The sequence below is a fragment of the Spea bombifrons genome, chromosome 5 (assembly GCF_027358695.1).
Source record: "Spea bombifrons isolate aSpeBom1 chromosome 5, aSpeBom1.2.pri, whole genome shotgun sequence".
In the NCBI taxonomy this organism is placed as follows: Eukaryota; Metazoa; Chordata; class Amphibia; order Anura; family Pelobatidae; genus Spea; species Spea bombifrons.
In genome coordinates, this window is record NC_071091.1 from 76,538,436 (window position 1) to 76,559,436 (window position 21,001).

At 43.0% G+C, this 21,001-nt stretch overlaps 1 protein-coding gene across 1 annotated transcript in view; it reads left to right on the forward strand.

Annotated features, from left to right (window-relative positions):
• The window catches only part of LOC128497702 (laminin subunit alpha-1-like), a 59,635-nt gene that overhangs the window by 34,866 nt on the left and 3,768 nt on the right, over positions 1 to 21,001 (forward strand). Inside the window, 14 exon segments of the mRNA XM_053467862.1 lie at positions 4,784 to 4,917; positions 5,372 to 5,522; positions 6,891 to 7,015; positions 8,823 to 8,973; positions 9,300 to 9,444; positions 9,609 to 9,750; positions 10,097 to 10,211; positions 16,214 to 16,384; positions 17,035 to 17,186; positions 17,493 to 17,681; positions 18,027 to 18,207; positions 18,799 to 18,914; positions 19,876 to 20,065; positions 20,711 to 20,869. Of these exon segments, the coding sequence (XP_053323837.1) occupies positions 4,784 to 4,917; positions 5,372 to 5,522; positions 6,891 to 7,015; positions 8,823 to 8,973; positions 9,300 to 9,444; positions 9,609 to 9,750; positions 10,097 to 10,211; positions 16,214 to 16,384; positions 17,035 to 17,186; positions 17,493 to 17,681; positions 18,027 to 18,207; positions 18,799 to 18,914; positions 19,876 to 20,065; positions 20,711 to 20,869 (2,121 nt within the window).

Below are 21,001 nucleotides of genomic sequence, written 5' to 3' on the forward strand. Positions count from 1 at the left end.
CCCACTCATTTGCCTTTTCCAATGCTGCTGCTGCTGCTGCTGCTGCTGGTGCCAGCATCTCTTCTCTGCCAGTTCGCTTCCTGGCTAGTGTCATGCCTTAAATGTCCCTTATGGTAAGGGCAGTTTCTCCCCCCTGGTTGCACTTGCTGCGGTGTGGCAACGCCTGCTACCTCCGCCAATGTAGCCAGCTTACGCTAGGGCCTTGTGTCTGAGTTCTGGAAGTCCGCTCCCAAACGCCAAGGACTGACAGTCTTTGGATGCTTTGCCCTGGGGTGAAACAGGTGAGCGGGTCGTCAATTGCCCACTCATTTGCCTTTTCCAATGCTGCTGCTGCTGCTGCTGCTGGTGGTGCCAGCATCTCTTCTCTGCCAGTTCGCTTCCTGGCTAGTGTCATGCCTTAAATGTCCCTTATGGTAAGGGCAGTTTCTCCCCCCTGGTTGCACTTGCTGCGGTGTGGCAACGCCTGCTACCTCCGCCAATGTAGCCAGCTTACGCTAGGGCCTTGTGTCTGAGTTCTGGAAGTCCGCTCCCAAACGCCAAGGACTGACAGTCTTTGGATGCTTTGCCCTGGGGTGAAACAGGTGAGCGGGTCGTCAATTGCCCACTCATTTGCCTTTTCCAATGCTGCTGCTGCTGCTGCTGCTGCTGCTGGTGGTGCCAGCATCTCTTCTCTGCCAGTTCGCTTCCTGGCTAGTGTCATGCCTTAATTGTCCCTTATGGTAAGGGCAGTTTCTCCCCCCTGGTTGCACTTGCTGCGGTGTGGCAACGCCTGCTACCTCCGCCAATGTAGCCAGCTTACGCTAGGGCCTTGTGTCTGAGTTCTGGAAGTCCGCTCCCAAACGCCAAGGACTGACAGTCTTTGGATGCTTTGCCCTGGGGTGAAACAGGTGAGTGGGTCGCCAATTGCCCACTCATTCGCCTTTCCCATTTTTCAATGCTGCTGCTGGTGGTGGTGCCAGCATCTCTTCTCTGCCAGTTCGCTTCCTGGCTAGAGTCATGCCCAAAATGTCCCTAGTGGTAAGGGCAGTTTCTCCCCTCTGGCTGCGTCTGTTTGCGGTGTGGCAACGCCTGCTACCTCCGCCGGAGTGGCCAGCTTACGCTAGGGCCTTGTGTCTGAGCTCTGGAAGTCTGCTGCCAAACGTCTAAGACTGACAGTGTTTGGGTGCTTTGCCCTGGGGTGAAACAGGTGAGTGGGTCGCCAATTGCCCACTCATTCGCCTTTTCCAATTCTGCTGCTGCTGCTGGTGGTGGTGCCAGTGTCTCTTCGATGCCAGTTCGCTTCCTGGCTAGTGTCATGAATCAAATGTCCCTAATGGTAAGGGCAGTTTCTCCCCCCTGGCTGCCTCTGTCTGCGGTGTGGCAACGCCTGCTACCTCCGCCGGAGTGGCCAGCTTACGCTAGGGCCTTGTGTCTGAGCTCTGGAAGTCTGCTGCCAAACGTCTAAGACTGACAGTGTTTGGGTGCTTTGCCCTGGGGTGAAACAGGTGAGTGGGTCGCCAATTGCCCACTCATTCGCCTTTTCCAATTCTGCTGCTGCTGCTGGTGGTGGTGCCAGTGTCTCTTCGATGCCAGTTCGCTTCCTGGCTAGTGTCATGAATCAAATGTCCCTAATGGTAAGGGCAGTTTCTCCCCCCTGGCTGCCTCTGTCTGCGGTGTGGCAACGCCTGCTACCTCCGCCGGAGTGGCCAGCTTACGCTAGGGCCTTGTGTCTGAGCTCTGGAAGTCTGCTGCCAAACGTCTAAGACTGACAGTGTTTGGGTGCTTTGCCCTGGGGTGAAACAGGTGAGTGGGTCGCCAATTGCCCACTCATTCGCCTTTCCCAATTCTGCTGCTGCTGCTGGTGGTGGTGCCAGTGTCTCTTCGATGCCAGTTCGCTTCCTGGCTAGTGTCATGAATCAAATGTCCCTAATGGTAAGGGCAGTTTCTCCCCCCTGGCTGCCTCTGTCTGCGGTGTGGCAACGCCTGCTACCTCCGCCGGAGTGGCCAGCTTACGCTAGGGCCTTGTGTCTGAGCTCTGGAAGTCTGCTGCCAAACGTCTAAGACTGACAGTGTTTGGGTGCTTTGCCCTGGGGTGAAACAGGTGAGCGGGTCGCCAATTGCCCTCTCATTCGCCTTTCCAATTTTTCAATGCTGCTGGTGGTGGTGGTGGTGGTGCCAGCATCTCTTCTCTGCCAGTTCGCTTCCTGGCTAGAGTCATGCCCAAAATGTCCCTAATTGTAAGGGCAGTTTCTCCCCCCTGGCTGCCTCTGTCTGCGGTGTGGCAACGCCTGCTACCTCCGCCGGAGTGGCCAGCTTACGCTAGGGCCTTGTGTCTGAGCTCTGGAAGTCTGCTGCCAAACGTCTAAGACTGACAGTGTTTGGGTGCTTTGCCCTGGGGTGAAACAGGTGAGCGGGTCGCCAATTGCCCTCTCATTCGCCTTTCCAATTTTTCAATGCTGCTGGTGGTGGTGGTGGTGGTGGTGCCAGCATCTCTTCTCTGCCAGTTCGCTTCCTGGCTAGAGTCATGCCCAAAATGTCCCTAATTGTAAGGGCAGTTTCTCCCCCCTGGCTGCCTCTGTCTGCGGTGTGGCAACGCCTGCTACCTCCGCCGGAGTGGCCAGCTTACGCTAGGGCCTTGTGTCTGAGCTCTGGAAGTCTGCTGCCAAACGTCTAAGACTGACAGTGTTTGGGTGCTTTGCCCTGGGGTGAAACAGGTGAGCGGGTCGCCAATTGCCCTCTCATTCGCCTTTCCAATTTTTCAATGCTGCTGGTGGTGGTGGTGCCAGCATCTCTTCTCTGCCAGTTCGCTTCCTGGCTAGAGTCATGCCCAAAATGTCCCTAATTGTAAGGGCAGTTTCTCCCCCCTGGCTGCCTCTGTCTGCGGTGTGGCAACGCCTGCTAACTCCGCCGGAGTGGCCAGCTTACGCTAGGGCCTTGTGTCTGAGCTCTGGAAGTCTGCTGCCAAACGTCTAAGACTGACAGTGTTTGGGTGCTTTGCCCTGGGGTGAAACAGGTGAGTGGGTCGCCAATTGCCCACTCATTCGCCTTTTCAATGCTGCTGCTGGTGGTGGTGCCAGCATCTCTTCTCTGCCAGTTCGCTTCCTGGCTAGAGTCATACCCAAAATGTCCCTAATGGTAAGGGCAGTTTCTCCCCCCTGGCTGCCTCTGTTTGCGGTGTGGCAACGCCTGCTACCTCCGCCGGAGTGGCCAGCTTACGCTAGGGCCTTGTGTCTGAGCTCTGGAAGTCTGCTGCCAAACGTCTAAGACTGACAGTGTTTGGGTGCTTTGCCCTGGGGTGAAACAGGTGAGCGGGTCGCCAATTGCCCACTCATTTGCCTTTCCCATTTCCTTTTCCATTTCATTATTTTCCTTCTGATACACAACCAACCAAACATAACACACACAATAACACATATAACACATATAACACACAGTGACATCACACATAACACACATACACACACACTTACAATGCACAAAACACAAGGACCTTTTCCTTGTTATTTGCCCTGGCCTTCACTCACTAATAGCATTACATTAACACTATAACTCACACTTCACCCTATAACATTTTTCCATCCACATACCTGCCAACAGACCCAACTTTTTCAGGGACAGTCCTGCTTTTTTCCAGTCCTGTCCCATCTAATTTAGCTAAACTAGGTATGCAAAATGCAAATACACATAGGTAGTTATAGCTCGGTAGGTAACGCTACTATAAACATTTAATAAATATAATCAAGTACTAAATAATAAATCTAACTTTAAAATACATTTAAATAAACCCCTATTTTTTTAAAAAAAAAAAAACATTAAAATTAAATTATTATTATTTAGACATAATCCATCTTTAACCAAACCAGTGCACTGCTACTAATCTTAAACATAACCGTACATTAACCCTAAGCTATTTTTTAGTTCTTGTCCAACATTTTTCCATCAGCATACCTGCCAACACACCCAAGATTTTGGTGGACAGTCCTGCTATTTTCCAGTCCTGTCCAATAAGTAAGTTGGGTTGTTGCAAAGTATGCCATTGTAAATAGGTAGCAAATGTTAGGCATGTAAAGTGGTCCAAAATCAATTTAAAAATGTAAAATATTCCCTATTCTTTTATTAAACATCTATGGACAGTACACCTCGGTATGTGTGTGCAACTCTATTGGTCGTTTCGGCAGGGGGCTCGCCTGCCATCAACGAATGAAGTGCATTCTGCAGTTCTGCAATTCACTCGTTGATGCCAGACCAGCCCCCTGCCGAAACGACCAATAGAGCTGCACACACGTACCTTCACGGCAGCTGCTGCTGCTGTGATGTGTTATTAACCCCGTATTAACCCCTGCTAGGCAACCAGGAGGAAAACGAAGATTAAACGAGCACGAAGATTTTTTTTTCCCCGAAGACGAGCACGAAGACGAACACGAAGAGCCCCCTGGTGCCCAAGTCTAGTTTCCAAGAAATGTTCGACTATCAATAACTTGGGGGCTAAAAGTTTCCTACGAGTTGTTCTCCCATTGAGTTGAGTCTTTATTCAGTTCTGTATGAGTTGTGCATTCACCTGGCGTTTACCTGGACACTGAACATGAAAGCGGCTACAAAAGTTTTGAAGTCATTTTGATCTACAGTATGCAACTAAAGTAATCGTATATATGAACATACAGAAGACAGATATTCCAGGGAATTATTACACAGTGAAAAGGATTTTATTATTAATAAAACTTCTAGTCATAATGTTAATGAAATTACAGCATTTGAAAAATGGGGCTTTATTAGCACATTGATCATTTATTTTGTTTTTTTGCAGGCTGACTTCATGGCGGTAGAAATGCTGAAAGGCAAGGTTTCCTTCCTTTGGGACCTGGGCGCAGGATCTGTAAGGCTCGAAGAACCTGATATCCAGATAAACAATAACAAGTGGCATAAAATACACGCAACAAGGTAAAGCTTATTTAGATGTGACCAGTAAAACATATGGCAATTGTACAGAATTTTAATGATTTGTTCTTTAGTGTGACGATTTCTACAAGAGTTCATTTACTGTACTTACTGACCACCAAAAAATATCTTCAAACTTGAACCCCATATTTTCCACTCTATACTTTGATGTAATTCCTTTGTGTTCTGGTACTTTATCTTTTATCAAAAAGTAATTTCGCTGAGACGTAAATTAATATAGTTGACCTTCTCTGATAAATAAATTCAGTACCAATTACTGAGATGTTCCTTCCAGGTTGAAAAAAACACTTTATAACATTTTATACAGGATCAGTGTATGTATGCGTTTAGTTAGATAGACACAAAGACAACAAAAACTAATTAGTTGAGAGAGTTGGTTATACAAATATGATATTGTAGTATCATTAGCTATAACATCCATGGTTCATCTTCACAGGTTTGGTAAATCAGGTTCATTGACTGTGGAAGAAATTGGCACTTCTCAGAAGCCCACAGCCAAAATGTCATCTTCACCTGGTACATCATCCATACTCCACATCGATAACTCAACATTGATGTTTGTTGGGGGAATAGGAGGACAATTACAGGTATATTTCCCAGATGAAATGCATTTTTTGAGCATGAACTTATTTGTTACCTATAATAATTGTAGACATGGTTAAACCTACAATATAGAAAAAAAAAATGATTAATCATATTATAGACTCAAGCTCCATAATTTGGTCTTCTTGCACCGTTGTTGCTGTATCATTGTGAAACAGAAGTGTTTATATATATATATATATATATATATATATATATACCGCATTGGCTCGAATATAGGCCGCACCGGCACCGGCACCGGAAGTTGCATACGCGTATTGCGTAGATGTCCCCCGCCGGCCCCGCAAGACACCCGGGAGTCTGCTCCGGTAAGTCGAGGAGGGGGGGGGCAGAGGAGGACAGTGGCAGCATATCTCGGGGGGGGGGAGGACAGTGGTAGCGTATCTCGGGGGGGGAGGACAGTGGTAGCATATCTCTGTGGGGGGGGGACAGTGGTAGCGTATCTCGGGGGGGGAGGAGGAGGACAGTGGTAGCATATCTCGGGGAGGGAGGACAGTGGTAGCGTATCTCGGGGGGGAGGGAGGACAGTGGTAGCATATCTCGGGGGGGGAGGACAGTGGTAGCGTATCTCGGGGGGGGCAGTGGTAGCGTATCTCGGGGGGAGGAGGAGGACAGTGGTAGCATATCTCGGGGAGGGAGGACAGTGGTAGCGTATCTCGGGGGGGGGAGGACAGTGGTAGCATATCTCGGGGAGGGGGGACAGAGTGGCAGCATTTTTTTTTTTTTTGGTGCTTTTTTAAAGAAAAAAACTTTTTCTTTAAAAAAGCACCAGACTTTTAGGGTGCGGCCTATATACGGGGGCGGCCTATATCCGAGCCAATACGGTATATATATATATATATATATATATATATATACATATATATTTTTATATTTAGGAAAACCATCTTATAGGTGTACAGAAACCTGGAGCAACCCAAACCCTCCTCTGGTTCACACTCCTTCTCCCTTCCTCATGGATATTAAGCATATCAGTAGATATAGCTTGGCATGTAGACACTGGCTTAAGCCAAAATCAGTATCTTTGTGACATTGTAACCTAGGATGCATTCAAGATGTCTGAGCAGAGTCAAAAAGAAGTGTGCTAGAACACAGTCCAAAAACATGTTTGTTCAACAGGCATTTGACAGACCTTTGATGTCCTCTACCTAAAATATGTATGCATTATTCCATAGGTAGTATGTAGGGCTTGCCTGATGTTGTCACACTTAGATACAGACCTGTAGGCTGCCTAAAGACATCAGGAGAGGTTCTGCTTTCCGATATAGTTAGGAAAATATATTTTTAAAATAACATTAAAACGTGTATAAACAAATCCCATGGCTAATTATCAGTGTATTTTTCTTTCCTAGAAATCAACAGCAGTCAAGACCACAGATTTTAAAGGTTGCATGGGCGAGGCGTTCCTTAATGGGCACTCCATTGGTTTATGGAACTATGTTGAGAGAGAGGGCAAATGTGGTGGATGCTATGGAAGGTATTATTTAGCTTCCTAAAAGTATTAATGCTATTTCTATATTGTTGCCATGCTACCTTTTACTAATGTATGTTTTGTAAGCTCACTTATCTTCTTTAGAGAAGCTCTTCTGCCCCCCCCTAATTAATAAAATAAAATATATTTGGTTTATTTAATATTTTGTCAACAAAATAAATATGTAAAATGCAAAAATTGACATCTAAACCTATAATGGGTATTCAGATAGAAGCCCGACATACTATTATTAAACCAAAAGTGGCTGCAGGAGGATATTCTGTTTCTTTTCATGTTCAGCCCATCATTACTGTTAGAGGCACAGTTTCACACCAAAATAGAAAACATTTAAATATATGGAAAATTATCAGTAAAGTGTTTTCTACTTGTTTTTACACGTCTGGAAATTTAAATGATGCTGGAATTCCTGCAGGAAGCAGAGAGCGTGATTTTATAGATTTTTTTTTTTTTTTTTTTTTTGGTTTTATCTTTTTATGGAAAATTGTACTCGCCTCTAACACAGATACCAGCTTTAATCACTAAAAATGGACACATTGATTCTATTTTTATTTTTTCCTACAGAGCATGGCTAAAACATATTTTATTACTTTCTCATAAAAAGTGGGTATGCTTTAGGAATGTGTTAAAATATGCAAATGTGTAAATTGTTTTAGTTTACAAGGAATATTTTTCCTAGCTATATATTTTAATGCTAAGTCCTAAATAACTATTAGTAATCACTTCTTATTTATTTTCAAAGATTTTTTTTAAACGTGCTGATTTTTCCCTTTGTGCAGTTCTTGGAGAAGCAATAACCAATTCCAATGTAGAATCACACATCTGCCATTAGCCATGACATATGTATATAACGGATAATCTTCCTAAAATGGGCGTCCAGCATGCGTTACAATGTAGAATTATGTAGATTTTCACATGCTACCCACAATTGAAAATCAGATACATGAAATCGGTTATTGAACTGTTCTATGAGTACATACTGCAAGGTAGCAGTACTCAGCCACAAGTAAAATGTATATATATATGTCCTGCAAATTAATGGGTGATGGGACACCCCTAAATATTACAAATGTCAATTATATGAATGTAGGATTCATCCCTTCGTAACACCACCTTTTGTGAGTGAGTAGTTATGACACGTTCATACCAGCAGGTGGCAATATTACAATTTATATTGACCAGCAAGAGCGTTATAAGGCGTAAAACTTCTGCAGGGATCTAAGTTCTTAGTGTATTCCAAATGTTAGTTATGTAGTTGTTTGCATTAATAATTTCTACATAATGCCAGATAGTTACATAGTTACTCCTATAAAAGCATAAACCGTGGACACGCTCCATGCTTGTCATAGTCGTTTGCAATGAGTATAGCTATAGTAAGTCAACAGGTATACAGCTGGCCGGTGCCAGCTGTCGCCAGTCACTTACCTTAACTGCCACTTGCATGCCAGATCTGGCCTTTTAATGTGCAGCTGCACCATGAGAGAGTGTAAGAGCGTAGCATGCATCTGCATACATACGTCACTTATGGGCTGCTGGCCTTAAAGTGCCTGTGTCTGGCCCAATTCAACTCCCCGGTAGAGCCCTGCTAATAATTACACTTGATTTTATCATGGAGATGAGTAAATGTTGTTACCCCTTGTTAAATCATATACCGGTATTAAACTTGCCTCATTGTGATTTATCCACCTGCAATACTATTCTTAATCATATACTAGTTATCTCAATGGCACTTGTAGTGCCAGCATTTGTCCACCACGATATGGCTTGACTGAAATTTTTCCTTTTGTATTTGTAGCCCACGAGAAGAAGAAACTGCTTTCCATTTTGACGGCAGTGGATATTCTATTGTAGAGAAGACGCTTCGTTCCACTTCATCTCAGATAGTTATCCATTTCCGAACATTCGCTCCAAATGGCCTTCTTTTGTATCTTGCTTCCAATGGAACAGTAAGACCTTGCCCTTTAGTTATTTTCATTTCTTTCCAGCTATTGTTTTCTACCTTCTAAAAGTTAATCATTTAAAAATGAAAACACATGTTTTTTTGCTAATCCCTTGCTTTTTGGTGCTTGGCTTTTGGTCCAGCTGTTTACTTGTTGATGAACCCAAGCCTTAAAGCAATACCCAGATGATGTTTAGAATAAGTCAAGGTTCGCTTTTTTAAACTAATTTATTTAACTGGTAGACACATTGGTGAAATAAGTTTAACATCCTAGTGTTTAGCTGCTCAGTATGGTTCAACAAAGTTGATCAAACTTCGTTCTTGTTTTATCAGCGAGATTATTTATCTATGGAAATGGTGGACGGTAAACTGAGAGTATCTGTCGAATTGGGATCAGGACCTCTGATACTGATGACAGATGGACGCTATAATGATGGAGCATGGCATAAAGTAGCCTTCCAGCGCAACAGGAAGCAAGGTACGGCTGAAGCTCACACACACAAACCAGTCAAGTGTCTGTCGTGGCCATCCTTGACACTTTTTTAAAAGTTTTTGGGCCTCTAAGAACTTGTTGTAGATCATTTCAACTAGTGAAGTATTTGAAGTTTCGTTTTAAGACCGATGTGTTCTCTTGTGACAAAGGTATACTGGCTGTGATGGATTCCTACAACTCAACCCAGAGAGAAACCAAGCAAGGAGAAGCTCCAGGCGTTGCTTCAGACCTTAACCGGTCTGATAAGGATCCTATTTATATTGGTGGACTTCCCAGATCCAGGAGTGTTAGGTATTACGTCTAGTTATAATTTTCTTTGTAGATTTTTGGACGAACATAAACTGCATTAGTAAATAAAACATCTGTTTGAAAACAAGAAGAAATGATTTGATCCCAGGCTGATCTTCCAAAGGATGAATCTTGCAGTAAAGCTAAATTAAATGTTTTAATGATGGCTCCCCTTAGAAGAGATGTGTGTTTTATGGAACTCAACCACACAATTTTTATGAAAATTTTTACTTCAAGCCAACGAAGATTATTCAAACTTAGTATAAAGAAAGTATCCTTTATCTAAAACATTTTCAAACATGTCCATTATATTTTTATCACATCAATTGCAAATCTTTCTTGATTTTAGAAAACAGCTTAGCAGCAGGTCCTATGTGGGCTGTATAAAGAACTTGGAGATTTCCCGCTCAAATTTTGACTTGCTAAGAAATGCCTATGGTGTAAGAAAAGGCTGTAAACTGGAGGTAAGAAACCTTCCTATCCAAATTGTATGAGGCAATGCCAATTTATAAAGACACGGAGGCTCCCATTATGCATAACTCTTTCCTTTATTCCCTCAGCAGCAAAGACATTTTTAGAAAAAATAACAAGGAAAAAACAAATCAGCATATATCCAGGCATCCAATAGGGGCCCATCACTGTAACCCCTCCTCCTATATAACTGCCTGGATCCATCAAACTTCCTCTTTTCTTTGCTGCTCCCTCAGGAGATAAGTATACCAATTTGTTATATATTATTGTCCTACCTTTTCACCGAGGAGGCGGTTGTGCCTTCCTCCCTGTTCTCTGCCTAATTCCGTATTTGTTTTCTTATTGCGCCGTTCATTTCGTGTATTTCTTTCTGCTTTTGCCGCGTATATTGTGTTTTGGCCGTGCCGCGTCTCGCGCATGCGCGTTTCGCGCGCGGCGGCCATTTTCTCATGTGTCTGTGACGACGGACGTGCGGTTTTGTTCCGTCTCGTACGCGGTGTCAGGTGCTCGTTTCGGCTCGCTCTATCGAGCATTTACTGTGCTCCTGTTCCTTCTCCTTGGGTCTGGCTTTGCCAGACGTTAGTTTCTTTTGTGGGCTTTGCCTCTTATTAGTTTATCGGCGCCATACCCGCTCCGGCGGCCATTTTTACTGTTTATTTGCCTCCGTTTCTGCCGTTTTTTCCTTGCAGATTTCAACCTATATTTTATTATGTTTTCTGCTAAGGATTCTTTCTCCCCTGATCTCCCTGGCCCCTCTGGCCAGCCTCCTTTACGTAAGGAGGGTGAGACTTTGGAAGGTGATGAGTCCCATGGGGATATGATTAACTCTGAGGAGTTTCATTCACTACTGGATGCCACCATGACTAGGTCTGTTACTCAGGCATTGCATTCTGTTATGGGGATGATGTCTTCCAACATCTCCCAGTCGATTTCCTCTGCCATTAAGGCTTCTCAATTGCCTGCCTTGGCGTCTGTAAGTGATGTGCCTTTGCAGGGTCCCTCAGGGGTTCCCCGTAAGGCTTCATGTAAATCTATGCACGGCAAAAATGTGACCTCCAAAACTCATAAGTCGGACAAGGTACGCCCTGTCTCAGAGGACGTGGTTGCACCACGTAAAAGAGCCCAGCATCGGGCAAAATCGGTGCGCAAATGGAAGAAGGCTAAGACCTTATCTGATTCGTCCGACTCTGATTCGGCATCTGAGGAGGCTTCCGATGTATCAGTGGATACTGATCAGAGTGGGTTTTCTGATTATGAATATACGCCTCCTGGCGATACGGCCCATTCGAACCTTTCCGATGATCAGGTCACCGGGGATGCTCTTTTGGACCCCCGAGGTGAACCTTTATTTAATCCGGACGAACTGTCCAATCCCCGGTCGGCTGAATGGTCTCCCATACCTCATGTGGCTCAATATGTGGCCTCTAGGGTCCGTACTCCATTGTCTAAGACGGCCAGAAATAATTTGAGGGCTGAATGCCCTAGGCCCTCTTTATCTGATGATGTTTGTACCACTCCCGAGGTGGATCCCAAGATCGCCCAGTTCTTGGGGAAAACCGGTTGGAAATCAAAAAGGGGCCTCGAGTTCTCTCTGAGAAATTGCCAAGACAAGATTTTGGATATTTTGGGCCCGGCCACTAAGCTTTTCGAGACTATTGAACAAGCCATTTCTGGTAATACCCAGGTGGACCTTCTGACCCTGCGGGGCTGGGTGCAACGGGTTATTTGTTTGGTCGGTAATGCCAACACGGCCTTGGCTTCTGAAAGGCGTAAAGCTATACTGCTAAAAATTGAGCCAAAATTAGTTAATATGGCGGTGTCTGAGCCTGGCCCACAGGCAAAAGGTTTATTGTTTGGTGACTCCTTTGTTAAGGAGTTGGGCAATTTCGTGCACACGTTTACCGCCCTGGATAAGGCTCAGTCCAATATGCGGAAAGTGTTCCGGGGTAAGGTTTTTGGAGGGGCCGGTAGACACAGGGGCCGTCTACCAGGCCGCTACTCCAGAGGTTCCATCGTTGGATCTCGAGGCCCCGGTTTGTCCAGATCCCAGTTCCAGGAACATAAGCCTGCACCGGCACCTTTCTTCCCCCAACGTTCCCGTCCGTGGCAGAACAGAGGTGCTCGAGGATCCTACCAGGGCAGGCGCCCTTATGGTAAGTACAAATCTAACGTTGTTTCTTCCAGAGTGTCAGGTGGGGGGTCGTCTTCGGTTCCATTTCAAGGCTTGGAGGTCACTGACCTCGGACCCGTGGGTCCTTCAGACCGTATTGGGTTACAGGATAGATTTTACGGTTCCTCCGTTTCAGTCCCGGCTGCCCGGGAAAATAAACTTTTCCGAGAAAGACGTGGCCTTAATCTCTACGGAGGTCCAAGCTTTGCATGCCAAAGGGGCCATAATCCCCGTTTCTCCCGGCACTCCGGGTTTCTTAAGCAATCTGTTCTTAGTGGCCAAAAAAGGCGGGGGTGTTCGACCTGTCATCAACCTTCGCTATTTGAATGCCTTCATTACTTACCAACATTTCAAGATGGAAGGCATTCATTGCCTGCGAGATCTGTTGCAGATAGGGGATTGGATGGTCAAACTGGACCTCCAGGATGCCTACTTAACGGTTCCGATGGCTCAGGAACACCAGGATTTCCTTCGGTTTCGTTGGCTCTCCCAAATGTGGAGGTTCACTTGCCTACCATTCGGCCTCTCGTCCGCTCCGTGGTGTTTCACGAAGCTCCTGAAGCCGGTAGTGGGCAAGTTGCGCGAGAAGGGAGTACGTCTAATCATTTACTTAGACGACTTGCTCATTATGTCTCAGGACGTCGTTTCTCTCAGACTTCACCTGTCCTGGACCACGTCCCTGCTGCGAAACCTAGGTTTCCTCATCAATTGGAAGAAATCGGTTCTCGTTCCTTCTCAGTCCATGGAATTTCTGGGCTTTGTGATCGATTCCGTCCACGGGTCTATGCATCTTCCGAATTCGAAGGTCAAGATGATAAAGAAAGAGATCAGAAGAGTGTTGAACCGTCCAGTGATCACTGTTCGTCACTTAGCACGGGTCATAGGGATGCTGTCAGCCTCTATTCAGGCGATATTTCCCGGTCCCCTGCACTATCGGGCATTGCAACGCCTGAAGAATCGTTCCTTACGTCAAGGTCTTTCGTACGATCACGAGATCCCGATAGATTGCGAGGCTTCGGAGGAGCTCTCTTGGTGGCTTCAACATATCAACGCTTGGAATGGGAGAGCGATTTTCGGCACTGCCCCGGACCTGATCATAGAATCCGACGCCTGCCTCACAGGATGGGGCGCACGATGCGGTCACTCCTCCACAGGAGGCAAGTGGTCACAGTCGGAGAAGACGCTCCACATAAATTGTCTGGAGCTGTTGGCAAGCTCTTTCGCTGTCAGAAGTTTTTTGCGAGATTCGTCCAATTGCTCCGTTCTTCTGCGTCTGGACAACGTGTCAGCAGTGAGATACATCAATCACCTCGGTGGCACGAGGTCGCAGGATCTTTCCCATCTGGCAAAGGAGTTTTGGCAGTTTTGTCTGGCCCACAATATAGCAGTTCAAGCAGAACATATTCCAGGTTTAGCCAATTCCGTCGCCGACTGGAATTCGAGGTATCTCAGGGATTCCGGCGACTGGCGTCTCCTTCACGATGTCTTCATCAGGATTTCGGACCTCTGGGGACCGTTCGAAGTGGATCTGTTTGCCTCTCGCCTCAACACTCATCTTCCCGCGTTCTTCAGCTGGCGTCCAGATCCAGAGGCTTTAGCGTCGGACGCATTTCTCCAAGATTGGTCATTTCAGAGGAGTTATGCTTTCCCTCCGTTTTGTCTAGTGGCCCGCACGTTGCTCCATCTTCGCAGGTGCAGCACGCTTTTGGTCCTCATTGCCCCGTTATGGAACACACAACCGTGGTTCCCTACGTTGTTGGAGATGCTGGTGGATCTTCCACGGCTTCTTCCATCCAGCCCAGATCTGGTAGTGGATTTGGAAGGCAGTTCCCATCCTCTTCTTCTGCGGGACCAATTACCTCTGTTGGCTTGGAGGGTTTCGGGGGACCCTGGTTTGTCCCAGGAGTTTCGGAATCAACTTTGCATCTCTTGGCAGGAGCTTGGGCTCCTGGAACAAGACGAGCTTACGTTCATGCCTGGGACGCATGGAAACGTTGGTGCTTGGAACAATGTGTGGATCCCGTTTCTGCTTCTGTGACGGTCATTTTGCGTTTCTTGACAGGTTTGTATGACAGTGGTCTGGCTTACCGTACCGTTAACGTGTATCGGTCAGCTATTTCTGCTGGTCATATCGGTATTGGTGGTGTGTCTGTTGGTAAACAGACGCTTATATGTCGTCTATTGAAGGGCATGAGATTGGCTCGTCCTCCCAGACCTCGATATTCTGGTTTGTGGGATGTTAATGTGGTTCTTCGTTTTCTTCTTCAATGGCCTGATAATTCGTTGTTATCCCTTAAACAGTTGTCAGCGAAGTTAGTCATGCTGTTTTGTCTCATCTCCTGTAAACGCGTCTCTGACGTACGGGCTCTGGATTTTTCTGCTAGGTCTTTTACGCCTGAGGGTGTGAGATTCGACATTTCTCGACGTACAAAGACGTCTATTACTTCTGTATTTTATCCTGTTTTCTCTCACCAACCTCAACTTTGTCCGGTGGCGTGTCTTCAGGTTTATGAGGAAAGGACGTCTTCCTTCAGGAATCCATCACATCCTGAATTGTTTTTGTCTGTCCGTCAGCCTCACTTACCTGTGGCTACGGCGACTTTGGCACGATGGGTTCGATGGTTACTGGCTTCTGCAGGTGTTGATGTCTCTATTTTCGGCCCTCATTCCACGAGGGGTGCTATGGCTTCCAAGGCCGCGTTTTTGGGTTGTAGGTTGGAGGACCTCTTGAAAGCCGCGGATTGGTCAAGGGAATCGACGTTCAAGGAGTTCTATTTCAAACCCGTAACGCATTTTTCTTCTACAGTTATTGCGCAGCTTTGAACTAGCATAATGGGAGCCTCCGTGTCTTTATAAATTGCCAGATTTTACTAAATTATGACGTAAAGTCATGATTTATAAAGACACGGAGGCGAGCATTATTCCCACCCGTGATTTTTTCCATTTCCTTTGATGTTTCTTTTGAATAAAGATTTTTATTTCCCGCCCTGGTATTCGTTGGTGCCTTTATTGATTTCGTCTTTGATGTATGTTTGAGTATTGTTTTACATCTGTTTATTATCAGATTATGCCCTTATTCTGTTTACGAACGGTCTTGTTTTTCATGCCTTTTTGCTTAATTTTATTTATATGTCTTTTTTCTTTCAGCTTGAAGTGTCATCCTGGTGTCTACCGAGTGGATGTTGTTTGTTCCGTCTGGTTTGCTGTTAACGTCTGGTTCATATGGACTGTTACTTATTTGTTCTCTTCGGTTCCAGTTCAAAGAAAAGAGGAAGTTTGATGGATCCAGGCAGTTATATAGGAGGAGGGGTTACAGTGATGGGCCCCTATTGGATGCCTGGATATATGCTGATTTGTTTTTTCCTTGTTATTTTTTCTAAAAATGTCTTTGCTGCTGAGGGAATAAAGGAAAGAGTTATGCATAATGCTCGCCTCCGTGTCTTTATAAATCATGACTTTACGTCATAATTTAGTAAAATCTGGCAATTATAATCAGTGAAATGTCTCAGAAGTCACCTCATATATTATTTACCGCAGCTCTCCTACAAACTCCTGCTTTTCTTCACTTACTAAATTCAATACAGTTTAGGTTATCATAGATGCATTAACTGAAGTTTATACATTTACCTTACTGCATCTACAATCAGGTACATTTAATCTGATTATCGGTTGCATATCTATCAACCAATAAGCATATTATTATTTATGTTATTATTCATTTGATAGCATCTGTGAGACTCCACAATTTTTAATCCACTGTAATCTGAGTGAATGATTTTGAATCCAACCACTAAAGTATTTTTGTGTCTTTTTCTCCTGCTGTAGCCAACTCGTAGCATCACCGTTTTAAAAGATGGCTACGTGGAAATGCAGCCAGTATCATTGGCAGCAGAATCAGAGCTAATGGTATCGTTCTCCACACTCAATGAATCTGGAATTATCGTGGCTGGATTTGGCAAGGGAGCGGAAAAACGCAGTCGCAGGCAAGCTCTCTTGGTGAGTAATCAAATGATTATTATTATTATTATTATAATTTTATGAAACATATTTACACAAATAATTCAGATTTATGACAGTTTTATAAAATTACAGAGCTTGGTGATTGGTCCCTGTTGCAGGACAAAGAGAGCTCCAAAGAAGGGCAGATATTTTATTATAACAGCTAACCTGTAGTTTGCTTGAAAAGCAAGATGAGTCCTATAAATGTAAATGTACTTTTTATATCATGTGTATCAAAATGTTACTAGCACTAGACCGTATATAATGATGTATATAACCATTACATAAGGTATGGTGGGTAAAAGGTGATGGAAACCCCTAAGGGTTTAAGGGGTAGTAGAAGTATTATTAAACTCTCATCTACAGACACCAGACAAGCCAGGAGGCTTGTTTTTCCCTCAGAAATCTCATGGTGCTGCCACAACCACACGGGATTCTGGGTAGGCGCATGCAAAATAAGGTTAACAATTAGAGGCAAAGGTGCTAATTGTTAACCTTATTTGCATGCACATTCTTCCGTGACAAGGGCCTCATGTGGTCCTTGAATGTATATAAATCAGTACTATCCATGTTCTTGTATCTCTTTGATGGGAATCTCAGCCCTCAGAACTAACATATAGATTTTAAAACCATATATTTTCATTTAGCCATTCTTTGCTATAATGCTGGTGAATGGACATATTGAATTCCATATCAACCCTGTGGATGGTGCCAGCACAAGAAAGGTCATCATCAAATCTCCTACTGGAACCTTTAGTGATGGACAAGAACACTCTATTATTGTCATCCGGAACAAGAGGTAATTGCAAAACATATAGGTTTATATTATAAACTCTAGAAAGTGTAGAAAGATGCATCAGGGAATGTTTCATATTCTTCATATATGACAAATGATACATTTTAAGGAAAAGATATAATAGAAACCTCTTAAAATTTTAGGAATTTAATAAAGTTCCATAAATAAAGTTAATTATTATAATTAATATGTTAATTATAATATGTTAAGATATTGTAATCTTTGCTAGAGAAAAATATACATTCTATGACTTCAGTTATCAAGTGGGTCAAGTGGGCAGAATTGACAATTTGGACATTATTTTTTTAGACTTGTGAATGTACAAGTGGATGAAGGAAAACCTTCCGAGGTGAAGATGAACGGACCATCTGTCGATTCCATCTCTATAAATGCTTCCAATTTTTATGTCGGTGGCGTCCCTGGTAAAATGGGTACAGCCCCCCTCAAAACAAGCCAGTCTTTCTACGGATGTATACGCAATCTGGTTGTAAATATGGAGTAAGTTTCATCAAACTGTCTAATATGCATTAATCCAAAAAAAAGCACAAAACTTTAGATAACTTATTTTTAAACTGATAACAGCAATAACAATGGCGGGAGTTCTGTTTTAATGCTTATGTTAACCAATATTTTTAATTAAATAAAATAACTCAACACTTATTTATACAAATATATTTTAGCTTATAAAATATTTAAACAACTTTTATTTTAGTTTATAAAATATTTAAATAATCTCAACTTTTATTTTTGTTTAGTTTATGTAAGTGTTAATTCTCTTTTTAAGGAAAAAATAAACTGCTAATAAACTGTACAAAATAATACATTTTCCCTTTTGCAATAAAGGCAGATGGATTTCACCAATGTCCTGAAATATGAGGGGGTTCATATGGATAGCTGCATGCTGTCAGAGAAGCCTAAATCCATTGCCCAGCTGGAAGTGGAAGTTCTGCCGACTGCAACGCCTGCTCAGCCTGTCACAGAGAGAAAATTAACTACCCCCATACAGAAATCATTTGTAACTAAGGTAAAACAGTCTATTCTAGAAATTCCCATTCAATAAGGTTTTCTAAAAACCATGAGTTCCCTGCAAATTAAGAATGAACAACTCCAGTAAATTTTGAATCAAACAGGGGCAGTGGTTTATCATTCGGGGGTGGCAAAAAGGGTCAGAAGCTAAGCCCAGAATTCCTAGGGGTCAGCTAGCTCTGCAACAACTGATCTATTAGTAGACGGTGTCCCATCGGAAAGAACAGTAGGGTTTGTGTTATACCATGGTGCTGATACGTAGGTTCCATAAAAAATGGCAGTCTAAGTTGTGGGGTAAAAATGTTTCCAGGGGTCCCTAGAAGGTCATGTGTGTCTACATCTTGTTACATGAGTATGCTGCTCCTCTAGGACCAATGCTGTAAAATCTATTTTAAGAAAATGTATCTTTAATAAAACCGTTATTTTTCATACAGATATTAGGTCCTTTACCAGTTTATCCTCACCACTGGTTAGTTCACAACTCCTGTCCTTTAAAAAGCTAAGGCATTTTAAGTGTTTGAAAATGTAGTTAATATTATATTTATTTGTCAAATCAATATATCTATAAAAGTGACATTTTTGCCTGCAGCCATTGCAGTGTGCACTGGAGATGATGCCGGACCATGTGCCAGATGCTCACCAGTTTGGCCTCACTCAGGGAAGCCACATTGTACTGCCTTTTGACCAATCAGCTGTCAGAAGAAAGTAAGTACATTGTAAAGCTGATTATAAATATATAATATTTAAGAACATATGTACTTTCCAAGACAAGTAAACATGTTATAATAACTTTCAAAGAGATGTCGACAAACCTTTATGGTGATATGCTCAGGTTACAGTTTCATGTCAACTGATGGATTTGTTATTTTGTCATGTTTTTTAATCAATTGATTTTGCTCTATTTCGTAGGGGTATCCGGCTTGTACAGTTCCTTTTGTTGAGGAACCACAACTACCATGATACTAAGCTAGGAATAAATGAGATTATTTTCTTTGACTAAGCACTCCAGCCCTATTTCCATGTTAAATGCATCTTGCATGGACTCCATATCATTTTACTGCATGCAGAACTGTGCAAACATTCTTTAGTTATTCAAGTTTTTATTTTTCATTTAACTCCTCCTCCAGCACCTTTACTGAGAGCAAGGTTCATACTGCAGTATGCTTCTTGCACATGTGCAGTAGAACTCCCATGCTTGTCAGTGACAATCAGACTGCTTCTGAGTATGATGATGTTTGCATTCTAATGCGTCCAGTTGTCAGTAGAGGCCTTAAATGAGATAGATATGTTAACTCCTATCACTAAAGGTTGTATGCCCTAATTTTCAGTAAAATAATGCAAAATGAAATAATAAAACTATTTTGGAAACTAGACTTTTCATTTAAGGATGCTGCGTGAGCATCGTGGGAGATATAGTTCCTGCCGGTGACCTACATGTCACTACCTGATGTATAATACATCATAGTAATTACAAAATGTTCTAAAATCAAACTGATTACAATACACTTTTAAATCTGCTTTTATATTATTTAATATGTTTTGCTTATTAATGGAAATAATTGATAAAATTCCAAGTATATACTCCTTCATGGATTAGTGGAAAACTGGTAATTTATAGTCATTTCTGAAAAAGAAATATGAAATTAAATAAAATTCTTTTTCCCAGACTCTCTGTACAGATAACTCTCAGGACATATGCCACCAGTGGTCTTATTTACTATATGGCTCACCAGAACCAGATGGATTACGCTGCACTTCAACTTCATGAAGGGAAACTTTATTTCTTATTTGATATGGGAAAAGGACGGACTCAGGCTTTCCATACGGCTGTTATTAATGATGGAAAGTGGCACTCAGTAAGTGACTGCTGCTTATATTTTCAGTTACTTAAGATGTGAACAATTATCATTATCAACCCCCAAAAATCTCAACTAGCTGGTATTTGAGTTATAACCATGCCTGGGAACTTATAGTAAAACTCTGTTTAAGTAAGTCTCTAGGTAAGGCTCTGCTTTCTCACGTGTGCATTCAATATGCGGGCCGGAGACCAGCGTTTGATCACATTTACTCCCTGGGAAATTACCAAGAGTTCCCAGGTTTGGTTATATCCTACAAAAGAAGAAAACCTCTGCCTCATCATTAGTTTATTTCACCTTTTTAATCTATTGCACAATGGCCAATCATTTCGTTATTAGAATCCGTCTCTATGCCTATCTTTCATCGACACCATACAGCAAAGATAATACTGAAAATCATCATTTCAACAAACAAAAATGAATTAGTGCTCGTCGATGCACTGGTGGTGATATTTGTAAGTGTACAGACTGAAGTGGCCCTTTAATGAAGTCACACAACACTGTTATAATACATTCATTAATATGAAATGCATATTAAGAAGCAAGAATATGAACGTATATTAGAGTATTTAGGAAATATAATTTTTTGCTCAATCTGGTATCCTGTCTTTATTATTATATGTCACAGCCATCTGTTTTTTTCAGGTAATAACAGAATATTATAAAAGAAAAGGTACGATTACTATTGATGGTCAGGAATCAGCATCAGTTAGTGCTCCAGGGGACAGCAATACTTTGGATGTGGAAGGGAAGCTTTATCTTGGTGGGCTTCCACTAGACTATACAGCGAAGAGCATTGGGAATGTAAGTAAACTGCTTGTATTGAAACAAAACTTTGGAGACAAAAATATATTATATATATTATATTGCACATGCTATCAGGCTATTGATGGCCAAGTACAGTTTGAGGACTGACTGTAGGTAGAAAAAGATGGA